This window comes from Chrysemys picta, chromosome 2, assembly GCF_011386835.1.
Source record: "Chrysemys picta bellii isolate R12L10 chromosome 2, ASM1138683v2, whole genome shotgun sequence".
NCBI classification, from domain to species: Eukaryota; Metazoa; Chordata; order Testudines; family Emydidae; genus Chrysemys; species Chrysemys picta.
The window spans coordinates 99229086-99242839 of record NC_088792.1 but is presented as its reverse complement, the minus strand read 5'-3'; the positions used below and the strand labels follow the sequence as shown (position 1 = coordinate 99242839).

The window sequence follows — 13754 nt, the reverse complement described above, 5'->3', positions numbered from 1 at the left end:
TTCACATAACTTCCATAACTTTCACATAACAACCAATAGCAAACAATGCAAGCACTCATTTCTGTTAGGGAACTTCTGCATCATAAAAGTAAAGCACTGTGAGCAGAGGTCAGGTTGCAGGCTGAGAGCATCTGTGTGGCCTTTATAGCCCTAATCAGAAACAGAACTTCAAAAATGTTTTTGTTTTGTCCGCTTGCTCAGATGGAGAGAGAGAGTGTGTTTCCATTTGGCTCCCTGTTTTCAGTTGCTCATAACTTTAAGAAACTCTCTTTTGCTATTGAGATTCTCCAGGTTTGGTCTCAGACTAAAGATATTTTTCAGTTACAATTTAATCTGTTCAACTGTTCTTGAGTTATACAAGGGTGAAGACTATTCTTTCCATGCAGTATTAAAGACACTGCTGTAACTTGATTTATGGACTTGATCAAAAGCCTATTGAAGTTATTCCATTGACCCAGTGGGCTTTGGGCCAGGCCCGGGGGTGAAATCGTAGCCCCATGGAAACCAGTGGGAATTTTGTCATTGTCTTTAATGGGGCCAGGTTCTTACCCTATGTGTATAACTCCAAACTGGATACATTTAAAATATGCAAAATATTTAATTCCTAATAAGGACCAGGCTTTGGACCAGTATATGTACAGATTTTAAACAAAAAACTACATCCAGTATATATTTTTTTTAATTATGGGCATGATTTTGAAAGGAGTGTCTCAGTTTGGCTTCCCATTTAACACCCACAGTTTTAGCACCACACATATTTGTGACCACAAATTATGTGATTTGCATGGCTAGCTACATGCATTGTGGGCCCTACATTCATTATTTACAAGTTGTATACCAACAGATCCTTGAAAAAATGAGTTAAACACTTGCCATTTCCGGACTCACCTTTACTTGTGTGCATTTTTGAGGAATAGGGTTACTAGGCATCCAGTTTTCAACCAGAACGCCCGGTCAGCACCGGACCCTGACGGCTCCAGTCAGTACCGCCGACCGAGCCATTGAAAGTCTGGTCAGCGGTGCTGCAGGGCTAAGGAAGGCTAGTCCCTACCTGTCCTGTCACCGTGCTGCGCTATGGAAGCGGCCAGCAGGTCTGGCTTGTAGGCAGGGGGACGTGGGCGTGGGGGAGGAGGCTCCACGCACTGCTCTCTCCTACAGGCATGGTCCCCCTCCCCCTCCCCAGTTCCCATTGGCCGCAGTTCCAGGCCAATGGAAGGGGTTCCGCATGCTGCCCCCGCGCCGAGCACTGGCTCTGCACTTCCATTGACCTGGAACTACGGCCAATGGGAACTGGGGGGAGGGAGGGCAGTGCCTGTAGGAGAGAGCAATGCGTGAAGCCTCCTCCCCCATCCCACCCCCCATCCCCTGCCTAGGAGCAGACCTGCTGGCCACTTCCGGGGCGCAGCACAGAGCCAGGACAGGCAGGGAGCCTGCCTTAGCCCCGCTGCATTGCTGACTGGGAGCTGCCCGAGGTAAGCCCACCCCCCATCCCCGAGCCCCAACCCCCTGCCCCAGACCTGAGTGTCCCCCAAACCCTGAGCTTCCTCCTGCATCCCAAACCCCTCATCCCTAGTCCCACTCCAGAGCCTGCACCCTAAGCCAGAGCCCTCACCCCCTGCAACCCAACCCCACCCCAGAGCCCACACCCCCAGCCCAGAGCCTGTACCCCCTCCTGCATCCCAACCCCCTGCCTCAACCCGCAGCCCCCTCCCACACTCTGAATCCCTGGGACCCCACCCCACCCCCCAGCCTGGAGTCCCCTCCTTCACCCCAAAACCCTCATCTCCAGTCCCACCCCAGAGCCCACACCCCCTCCTGCACCTTATCTCCCTGCCCAAGCCAGGAGCCCCCTCCCACACCCTGAACCCCTCATTTCTGGCCCCACCCCAGAGCCCACACCCTCAGTTAGAGCCCTCATCCCCTCCTGCACCCCAGCCCCCTACCCCAGCCCAGTGAAAGTGATTGAGGGTGGTGGACAGCGAACCACCAAGGGAAGGGGAATGTAGTGAGTGAGGGGAGGGGCTTCGGGGCAGGAGTGGGGCTAGGGTGTTTAGAAAGTTAGCAACCCTAGTGAGGAGTTGAGAAAGCAGAAAGTGTGTTTTTGTGCTTGTGTGTGATGGTGTGAAGAGAGATACACACACACACGCACATAAATACAGTCACAGTATTATATACATGTCTGAGAGTGTGCACACACACTGAGCAGCATTTAATGAAAAACTATTTATTTTCATTGAATTTTTTCCCCACCACCCCTCTTAAAGAAGTAGAATCAGTTACAAGCAACACAGATATTAGGACACAAAGTACTGTTATCTCTACTGTCCTTCACAGGCAGCTATGTCTGGAACAGTAGCCTTGGAAGATACTATTCTTCCATAGAATCCTGAAATCTATCAGAAGCAAAATTCTCTCTCTCTCTTTCTCTCTCTCTCTCTCTCTCTCCCCCCCACCCCTTGCAGAGAGAGAGAGAGAGAGAGAGGGCAATTTGTAAATAGATTGGCAGGGGTAGACGGCAGAATACAGAAATGTGCTTCTGTTGTCCTCCAAGTTTTGAGTAACTTTCAATAAAGGCTGAAAATGCTGTAGGGAAAATAAATGAATTTACGAGGACTAGTAATGTAGGATTATAGGTAACACATGACGTGAGGAAATTGACCCAAGTGTCTCTGAAATCACCTTGTTAGATTATTTATTTTGTCATGTGTCAAAGCTGGGGGGAAAGCTGCGCATCATGAGCTGCAAAATGTAGACTGAAACAGGTGATGGAGATTGATGGTAATTTGGTTTCATAGCATTCCCAAGGCTCATTTGAGGTCTTAGGAAAACATGCACAACAGGATTTGTACTGCAGTAATTGGAGACTTTCTGAAAAATTTAAAAAATGTTTCCATTTGTATTAGGACTGGGGACCAGTTTTTAACTCTGAGTTTTAATGCACATGGGGATATTGCTCTTGAGTCAAATAGCAATTTACAGATGACAACCTTTTAATTGGGTGGCTGGATTCTGCCTTGCTGAAGCCCTCTGTATTTGGAGGCTTTAGAAAATGTATTCATGAAATTATTTGGTCTCATTCCACTTCTTTGTGCATCACCACAATTGTCAGTAATTGGCACCCTTGCTGACGGGTCTTACAGAGGATTGAGAGGGTCATGGAGACTAAGCTCTTTTTCGTAAGGTCAAGGTTGTGACACCTTGGTGGGACAATGAAGAGAAACCTGCATTTATTTCTGTGGATAAACAGGAATTTAGTCTCCAGGTCTGTCAGCCCCGTACCTGTCACAAGCACTAAAATTCAATTGATTTATATTTTAAATAAAATAGACACCTCTGGATGGTGTCTTGTGACTGTTTCATCTTTGCTTACTTGGGGTGGTGTTAATTTCAGCCTATACAGTGCTAATTGGGCTCACTGTCCTTGGGTCTCCTGCATAAGGGTTAAATGTTATTCCGCACCTGGCATTTTGAAAAGCTGTTTCCCTGATCATTTCAACCTTATCTGTACATGTCTATGCTGCTGCATACGAGAGCAGGAGTTGTTCAGTGTTGACATTGGCCTCCACTTACTAAATTTTATTGACAATTCATATTTTTTGTATACTTTATTTAGAGTGTAATTATGTAATTGCCTAATAAGATACCCACAAAACCTTGGCACTTATAAAGTACAGAGTGTTCTGAGAAAAAACATCATAAAGGAATATCATACTTTAATTTTATGTGGCATTGTTCATTCTTGAGTAGGTCTCAAGGCACCTTACAAAGACTGATCAACAGCCTCATTATCGCTGTTTTACAGATGGGGTGACTGGGGCTCAGCCAAGTTAAGTGACTTGCCCCGAATCACACAGCTAGTCTGTGGTAGTGTTAGGAACAGAACCCAGACTTCCTGACTTGCAGCCCTCTTCTCAATCCAGCAGATCACAGCTGCACACTTTTGTGTATCTAAAATATTCAGGCTGGCCATATTTGTGTTGTATTCGCATTCAGAAAAAAGAAAAGTCTGTTTCTTTTAAAGATTAGCCCAGGCCTTGAAGTTCAGATCTGGATCTCAGCTTTCTTAATGTTTGGAGGAACACTGTGACTCAGGGGTTTGATATGGAAATCTCTCTCTTTTTTTTTTTTTTTTTTTTTTTTTTTTTGAGCCCTTTATAAATACAGAATGCTGCAACTGTTTAGGATAAGTGAAAGTTTACACATATGGGCTGTGTATGGAAGTGTATCTAGCACAGTACATAAGGTATCCCAAAAGAGATCAGTACTGTCACTGATGTTTTAAACATGTAAGCATCAGTGGTGTTACCTTAATTCTTTAAAAGGGTGTATGTGGGATCAAAATCTGTCCCTCTGAGTGCAAGAGAATGTGAATACATCCAGATTTCAAGAGGTTAATTCATTGTATATTTCTCTCTCACACATGCATCCTGCTGAAATCTCTGTTTAGACACATGAATCCTGCATCGTCTGTGTATATGTCCTTCACAAATCCAGGTTTTTGTGGACTAGACAACATCATACTCCATTATAATCCAACAGATGTAGAGTATCAAGATGTATTGTTTAGTCTTCACAAATTTATTATAATAAAAACTTTTTTTTCTCTTCTCTGGCCAAAACGAATGTTTTAGAACAGAGTTAAAATGACAGCGTCACATTCAGAAAATGATAGGGTTTGTCTTCTCAGAGTATAAAGCAAAGTATTGGAGATTAATGGCACTATTCATAAAAAGTTACTACGCCATTTCCCTCTCTTTCGAAACATTTTATTTGGGAAATGTTTCAAGTGCTTCTTTAAAAATTAGTAATTTAGTGGGTTTGGCAGGGAGGGTTGTTTTGGTTTTAATTATTCTTCTTACCTAATTTACCCAGCACAAAAATGATGAGCCGGATCCTCAGCTAGTGTAAATTGGCATAACGAGGACTCAGTAGAACTAGATCTACTTACATCAACTGAGGAGCTTGCCCTGTATCTTCTGTGCAAACAGAAGTCAAGGAAAAGTTGCTATAAGATGGCCCTAAACCTCTTACTATCACTAGGAACACTGGTGGCTGAGGCCTCCCAAAGAGTGTCAAACAGTTCCCTACCTTACAGCAGGTGACTACATACCCGTGCTTGGGGAAAATCTTTATGGCAGTATTGTGTCATTCTGTGCTCCTCTGAGGCTGATGGTGTTCTTGTTTTGATCCATGGCTTATGACAATCTGTGTTGAAAGTTGTCAAATCTTTCCCTACCTCCAAAATACTGGGAAGGAAGTGGGTGCTGAGATGTCTATCAGAATGCTATCCCTGGACCCTGTTTTGAAGCTCCATCATTTGTATCAGGCCCGTTCTCATACATGTCCATACCACCCAGGCACTGCTGCTGGAAGGGAAAAAGGAGCGCTCTCTCCCTCTTTTTCCATCCCCGAGACTATTACAGGGATATCTGCTACTCTCCAGCCTCTGTGTTTTGGGTCTTCCCATTGACCAGCTCCAGCATCTGAGGTTCCCTGTAGCTTTCACAAGAGGCATCAGAAGATTCTTGTCAGCATCCCACCTTTCCATAGGAGCCTATACAGCACCAATGAAATCAACCAGGTTCTTGTTGATTTCTGCACTCACTCAGCAGCAGCAGATGCACAGAGCTGTTTTGCTGCAGATTCAGGAAAACTGCACTTCATTGTTTCTCTTTTGGAAGGCTTCCGTTGCAACCATAAGAACTAGAAATGTACTTTTTTAAATTAAAGAGTAGATTCTGCAGAAATTGATGGGTTAGGTGTCCGTACTTGCCACAGGCAGGATTTTCAAGCCCTGACAATCATTTGTTGGCAGACACGCAGCAGATATCTTGGTAAAATGGTACAATGGGATTTGGAGCCAGTTTTGTCAGTTCTAATAGAGCTCCAAACTACCTTTAAGCTAGAAAAAGACATAAATTAACTTATTCAGAGATTGTTAATGTAAATCTCTGAAAGGTGAACTACTAACTCAGTAATACTTGTGATTTCAGTGGCTGATTTAAAATTCTTGAATACTTTGTTGGTCAGTGAACACAGGCAGGGTGCCATGAATGAGTGCTCCTCAAGGGGAGAGTCCTGCTTATTGTGTGTCAAGTTCTGAAGATCAGTTTAGGTTGATAGGCTACTTTGGCTCCAAGACTAACCTAAGCTTTGTTTGTTACTGATCATCTGTATTGGATTGGGTGCAAAGAGATCATTTTAAATGCACACCATTTTAGGGTCAGATCTTCCACCTACACCCATTTATGCCAGCTGAAAATCAGATTCTTTAATATGAAGTTTTAAGAGATAACATTTCAGTTGGCCGAGGAAAACAAAAGGACAAAATTTTGCTTGTACATCTTCATAGCAAATCTCAACTCAGTGACACATTCTGCAATGTATTTCAGTACTAAGTAGTGTTTCTATCTCCTGCGTTTCTAATATGACTGTCCTGTGGTGAGAGAGGCCCATCATATGACTCCTGTGATAATTCACAGTTCTCATGCTTGAGTCAAAAGGACTCAAGGCAACTTCTTAAACACGTAAAAGTTGGGGATGCTGAAGTTTGAAATCAGAGTTGAAATATCTTGTCTGATTAAGGGATTTTTCAATCAACGAAACAATCTAGTTCTGAAGCAAATATGAAAGGGACGCGTACTACTCTTGATCCTCTCACACACTGTGTAGACATCAATGAGAATTGTGTGTGTGGTTCAAAGACCGTAAGTAACCTTAAACATATAGCTATCTAGCTATCTTCAAGGCGCCATCCTATCCTGAGGAAACTACAATCCTTTGGTGATCTTCCAGAAAACACCGTCCTAGCCACTATGGATGTAGAAGCCCTCTACACCAACATTCCACACAAAGATGGACTACAAGCCATCAGGAATAGCATCCCCGATACCATCACGGCAAACCTGGTGGCTGAATTTTGTAACTTTGTCCTCTCCCACAACTATTTCAGATTTGGGGACAATTTATACCTTCAAGTCAGCGGGACTGCTATGGGTACCCGCATGGCTCCTCAGTATGCCAACACTTTTATGGCTGACTTAGAACAACGCTTCCTCAGCTCTTGTCCCCTTACGCCCCTACTCTACTTGCGCCACATTGATGACATCTTCATCATCTGAACCCATGGGAAGGAGGCCCTTGAGGAATTCCACCAAGATTTCAAGGAATTCCACCCTACCATCAACCTCAGCCTGGACCAATCCACACAAGAGGTCCACTTCCTAGACACTACAGTGCTAATAAGCAATGGTCACATAAACATCACCCTATACCGGAAACCTACTGACTGCTATACTTACCTACATACCTCCAGCTTTCATCCAGACCACATCACACGATCCGTTGTCTACAGCCAAGCTCTAAGATACAACCGCATTTGCTTCGATCCCTCAGACAGAGACAAACACCTACAGAATCTCTATCAAGCATTCTTAAAACAGCAGTACCCACCTGGTGAACTGAAGAAACAGATTGACAGAGCCAGAAGGGTACCGAGAAGTCACCTACTACAAGACAGGGCCAACAAAGAATGTAACAGAATGCCACTAGCCATCTCTACAGCCCCCAACTAAAACCTCTCTAGCACATCATTAAGGATCTACAACCTATCCTGAAGGACGATCCCTCACTCTCACAGACCTTGGGAGACAGGCCAGTCCTCACCTACAGACAGCCCCTCAACCTGAAGCAACTACTCACCAGTAACTACAAACCACACAACAAAAATACCAACCCAGGAACCAAACCCTGCTACAAACCCCAAGTACCAACTTTGTCCACATATCTATTCAAGGGACACCATCATAGGACCTAACCACATCAGCCACACCATCCGGGGCTCATTCACCTGCACATCTACCAGTGTGATATATGCCATCATGTGCCAGCAATGCCCCTCTGCCACATACATTGGCCAAACCGGACACTTTCTACGCAAAAGAATAAATGGACACAAATCTGACATCAGGAATCATAACATTCAAAAACCAGTAGGAGAACACTTCAGTCTCCCTGGTCACTCAATAACAGACCTAAAAGTGGCAATTCTGCAACAAAAAAACTTCAAAAACAGACTCCAACGAGAAACTGCAGAACTGGAATTAATTTGCAAACTGAATACCATCAGATTAGGCCCGAATAAAGACTTGGAGTGGTTGGGTCATTACAAAACCTAAACTTAATTTCCCCAATACTAATTTCTCCCTAATGTTACTCATGCCTTCTTGTCAACTGTCTATAATGGGCCACTCTCTTACCATTTCAAAAGTTATTTTTCCTCCCTTGGTATCCTGCTGTTAATTGAATTGTCTTGTCAGACTGACCTCACACTTGGTAAAGAAACCCCCATCCTTTCATGTATTTATAACTGCTCCTGTATTTTTCAATTCATGCATCTGATGAAGTGGGTTCTAGCCCATGAAATCTTATGCCCAAATAAATTTGTTAGTCTCTAAGGTGCCACAAGGACTCCTCGTTGTTTTTGCTGATACAGACTAACATGGCTACCACTCTGAAACAGTTCAGTGACACAAGGTTTACATTATGTAATTATTAAAAAGATCCCCTTTGCTAACAGTTGCCACACAACAATATCACATACCACCATATTATCCTATACTTATCGCTGTGATACATGAGCCAACCACCTATTTTAAATATAGGCAAAGTAGTGTGGTATCTGATATCATTTTGTGCTGGCTGTGGGTAAAGGATAACTCCTTAATGGTGATCACTGTACTGAGAAATAAAAATGTGTTCATTTTTAGCTCTGCTTTATTAGGCTATTCTTTCTACTACAAAAATATCCATTGTGGAGTGAATCTTGTACAGGTGTCGTTTCTGCATCCCTGGCTCTAACATCCTGGTTGTTTCCTGAGCTTGTATTGTTTCTTCCCTAAGCACAAAAAAAGCTCATACTCCCCCTCCCAACCCCACCCCCCGGAGCGCTGCTTTACCGCGTTATATCCAAATTCGTGTTATATCGGGGTAGAGGTGTACATGAAGTCGCTCCTGCTTTGCACCAGTATGGGTGAGCTCAGAATTGGCCCTGGATGTGTATTTGTAAGGTGGCTGGCACCGAAGTGTTCACAGTGTTTGAATGTGTAATGTTTCATGCGCCGTTCTACTTCTCTCACTTTTGTTGGTGTGGTACGGAGATATGTTTTAATTTTAGCTATGGAAAAATAACCTGGGGAATGATGGGATGAATGGGGCGTGGGGGTAGGGAGTGGTCAGAGAAGGTTCTGTTATGTAATACTGAATTGAACAGTTAGATGACAAAGCATTTCACACAAAAGCACTTGAAGTGCCATTCTTTTGTTATGGTTAAATGCACTGTGCAAATTTTTGACAGTTCCACTAGTTTTGCTAAAAAGGGGATAATAGAATGCCAAGCAAGTACTAATTTTTCCTTTGCCCCATCCTAAACATACATAACCTCAGCAGCGCTGTGTGTGGAGCCACTTGGCTCCCCACTGAAGATGCAGACTTAGGCATCATTAAGTATTTTTGTGCTCCAAGGCAAAAGTATGTCAGTACAACTCTCTCATCAATCAGGCATCCAAATGTTTATCATGGGCTAGAGCTGTGTGAACCCTGCAGGACTCAGTTTGTTTGGGATTCCCAAGCTGAATCCTGCAGCTTTGATTGGCAGGGGCAGGCAGCAAAACAACCCCTGTCAGCTTGCGTGGAGAATTGGGGTTCAATAAACTCAATATGTTCCATTGCCCTCACTGTGTACCCTCGTATCTCTCACCTCTGGTTTTTTGAGCCTGTGTCAGGTGGCCACTGGCTTTGCCTAAAGCAGCCCAGAAAGGAGCTTCAGGCCATTCAGAATATGTCTTTTCCCCAATCCATAGACTCTTCTGAGGGACAGGACCTTCTTTGACCCCCATGTTGTGGCATGGAGTCATAAGCCTGCAGCTTCTACTACTTTTGAGCTGGAACTGAAGGAAGCCCTATATTTCTTGTAATGGTCTTACAGGGCACAGTTGTTTGGAAATGCCTAGGGCTCCCTGTCTAATGCACAAGGCATTATGGGGTTTCTGTCAGCCTCAGCTGAGTAGAATATGAGGCTGGCAGCAGCAAGCCTGAACAGCTAATAGTCAGCACTCCCTTCTGTTCAGTGGAATGGAAGAACTTAATGGCTCTAAATTTCTGACTTCATGTGTTCTAATGTGAAGAGTGACCATAGGCATAGTATTTTGGGGTTCCATGTCTCAGTAAATTTAATACAAATGTGTTTAATACACAAGTAAAAACTAAATTTTTTTTCTAACTTCCAGTCATAAAGCTGGGATCTGAAAGTAATGCTGGGTCTTTATTTTGCATCATCATCAGTATATAGCCTCTTTATCATCAGTAATACATTGCCTAGACCAAATTATGCCCTTAATTACGTTTGTGAAGCATTATTAGATTGCCTTGTGAGGTAGCACAGGTATAAACAAGGGCCTAATTTGAACTGCAGTATTTTTTTTCTGAAGATGATGCATTAGAAGGACACAATCTGATAAGTTTGTAGCATTGGGAGTTTAGAGGAAAAGACAACCCACCTACCCTCCCACAATAGCAATTGGAGCAAATTTCAATGCCATAAAAATCCACACCATCCTTTTTAGTCACTTTTCGGAGCAGGGTTCCATTTTAATAGAGGTTGATGACATTAAATCCATGGCCATTCACCATGGATTTTAATTTTGTTTCAGGTACAAAACTCCTGGGGCTGCTTAGATCGGGGTCCCAAAATCAGAAGCCGCCCTCTGGGCTCTCTCCATGACAAAAAGTAGATGATGGAGGGATATTCGTTTTGATCTATCTCTAATCTTGAGGAATGTTGCACATTCCTAACTAATTACAGTTATTAGATAGCGGGAAACGCAATAGAGAGGTGGTATAGTTTTTCATGACAATCTGCGCTTACACTTCATTTATACTGATTTAATGCTTGTAAAGGTGGCTGGACAGTAGCTGCCCATTCTGTATGTGTTCATCCTTGTTTCATGCTGCTTTCTTTCTCCCCCCAGTTTGTCAAGGAACAAATAACAAGCTGACCCAGCTGGGGAACATGGAGGACCATTTCACCAGCCTGCAAAGGATGTATAACAATTGTGAGGTGGTGCTTGGCAATCTGGAGATCACATATGTGACACACGATCAAGATCTTTCATTCCTGAAGGTTAGTGTAGCTAATCACATTGCTCTGATCCAGCACACAATGTGCATTGGTGAGATGTGCACAACCTCAAGAGAGGTTAACTCCTAATCGAGATATTTTTCTAGTCTGATGAGTTACCTGTTTAAGGAATTAAATTGTTTTTGAAGGTCATATATATATAAAATGTGGTGACAAATGTAAAACCTGTTCAAACACACAGTTACTGATTGTCAATTAGAGACATCACCGAATGGAATTCTAAAATACCGGTTTATCCTAGGATACACTGTACTTGTATCAATGATTTCACAGCACCTAGCAAGCAGTTTTTCTCATGCTCATCACCCACTGCTCAAAAGTAATTATTTTAAATGGGAAAAGTATTGCACTCCTGTTCCCCTTCCCCCCCATGCTCCCAAGGGAAATGAAAAAGCTCTGCACTGTGCCCTAAAGATAACCAAATTTGAGGGTTGTCAGACCAGTGAAGCAAACTGCAGTGTTGATGGCTCGACCTATCATTAGCTGGAGCATTCTACTGCCTTGGTGATACCTGGTAAAAGATGTAATCTCCCTAATAACTGGAAACCAAGACATGTAACATCACCATCCATCATTACTTGTGCAATATGTTCCTGCACCAAGTAAGCCAGCTGCGTTCTGTCCAGACAATAATTTTGAGTGACCTTCAAGGATAATCCTAGACAATAATGCATGAACTACTTTTCATTACTACATTTGTCTCGTGCTCATGTCCATGCACAAGTGAATGAACTATTGTTGGGAGGGAATGGAAAAGAAAGAGACATAAATATTTTACTGGATGTATTGAAAAAAGTGCTTTCAGGCATGGCGCAACCAGATGGCACAGGAAGGTTGTGGAACAGCTGGGAGTAGAACCAGGGCTGGCTCCAGGGTTTTTGCTGCCCCAAGCAGCAAAAAGAAAAAAAGAAAAGAAAAAAAAGCCGTGATCGCGATCTTGATCTCTACTGCCGCTGCTTCAGACTTCGGCGGCAATTCGGCGGCTGGTCCTTCACTCCTAGAGGGAGTGAGGGACCCACTGCCGTATTGCCACCGAAGAGCTGGACATGCCACCCCTCTCCGTTGGCTGCCCCAAGCACCTGCTTGCTGGGCTGGTGCCTGGAGCCGGCCCTGAGTAGAACTCAGCTCTCCTGACTGCCAGTTTGATACCTTACACACTAGATCAGTGGTTCTCAAACTGTGGGTTGGGACCCCAGAGTGGGTCATGACCCCATTTTAATGGGGTTGCCAGGGCTGGCGTTAGACTGGCTGGGGCTGAAGCCTGAGCCCCACTGTTCAGGGCCAAAGCCTGAGCCCCACCACCCAGGGCTCAGGCTTCGGCTTCAGCCCTGGGCTGCGGGGCTCAGGTTACAGGCCCCGTGCCTGGGGATGAAGCCCTTGGGCTTTGCTTTGGGGCCCCCCTTCCCAGGATGATGAGGCTCGGGCTTTGGCCCCTCTGCCGGGAGCAGCGGGGCTCGGGCTCAGGCTTCAGTCTCCTCTCCTGGGGTCATGTAGTAATTTTTGTTGTCCGAAGGGGGTCGCGGTGCAATGAAGTTTGAGAAGCCCTGCACTAGATCATCCTTCCTCAGATTTGTGCTTTTGAAATAATGTGTTTTCAATACTCAGTTTATTTCGTGCTTGGTTATCAGGTTACAATATTTTTGAATGCAGAGAGATTATGGGAGTAATTATATCAAATGTAGCTCACCTGTGTGTAAAAAATAAAGAGCTGTGGGTTACCAGAGATGCATGGGTGGGTCACTGATCTGAGTTCTGAGGTGATAATCTCTTCAAATGAATCTTGTTTTCCTCTCAGCAAACAGCTTAGAGAAACAGCTTGACACAATGGACACTTAATGTTTTGTTCTTTCTGATTTTCCTCAGACCATACAGGAGGTTGCAGGCTACGTGTTAATAGCACTCAACAATGTGGATAGCATTCCACTGGACAATCTCCAGATCATCCGAGGAAATGTGCTTTTTGAGAACTTTTATGCACTGGCAATTTTATCCAATTATCACACAGATATAAATAAAATCAGTGGACTCAAGGAGCTGCCAATGAAACGGTTATCAGGTGAAGTGGTGGGGCAGACAATGTGGTTGTGAACTGTTACTTTATTTGAAGGAAACTCCCAGATCTTTATGAAAAGCTTCATTTAAGAAGTCCTGTTCCAAATGAGACACTCTGACAGAAGTTAAATGTAGTTTATTCAAATACCTGCTCACTTTATAACTACCCAGGTTACTGATAGTGATGGAAAGTTCCTTGTTTTACAATGCATAGGCCTAGGACCTCAGGGGGTGAATCCACTTAGGCCCTATAGAGTTGCAGAGTAATGAATGTTGGCCCAAAACAGATGTTTTTTGTGCCAATTTGAGATGCCTTAGAGGGGGCTTGATTTTCAGAAAGTGTTGAGAACCTCAAAGTGCTTCAGTCTGAACACCCAGAAATGGAGACACCGAGAATCACAACTCACTCTTGAAAATTTCAGCCCCTCGGTTTTGACACCCAGTTTTGCATTTTGTGCACATCCATAATTTCCATTGGCTTCACTTGGGGGGAAGAGGGTTGGAT

At 43.9% G+C, this 13754-nt stretch overlaps 1 protein-coding gene across 3 annotated transcripts in view; it reads left to right on the top strand.

The window, feature by feature from the left end:
• Positions 1-13754, top strand: part of EGFR (epidermal growth factor receptor) — a 225145-nt gene that overhangs the window by 138384 nt on the left and 73007 nt on the right. For 2 of the 3 annotated variants that reach the window (XM_005287322.5, XM_042842790.2), the window contains exons 2-3: positions 11028-11179; positions 13061-13253. In XM_005287322.5, the coding sequence (XP_005287379.2) occupies positions 11028-11179; positions 13061-13253 (345 nt within the window). Of the gene's footprint in view, positions 1-1373; positions 1473-11027; positions 11180-13060; positions 13254-13754 lie in introns of those variants that run through there. The other variant, XM_065583859.1, reaches the window with a different exon arrangement.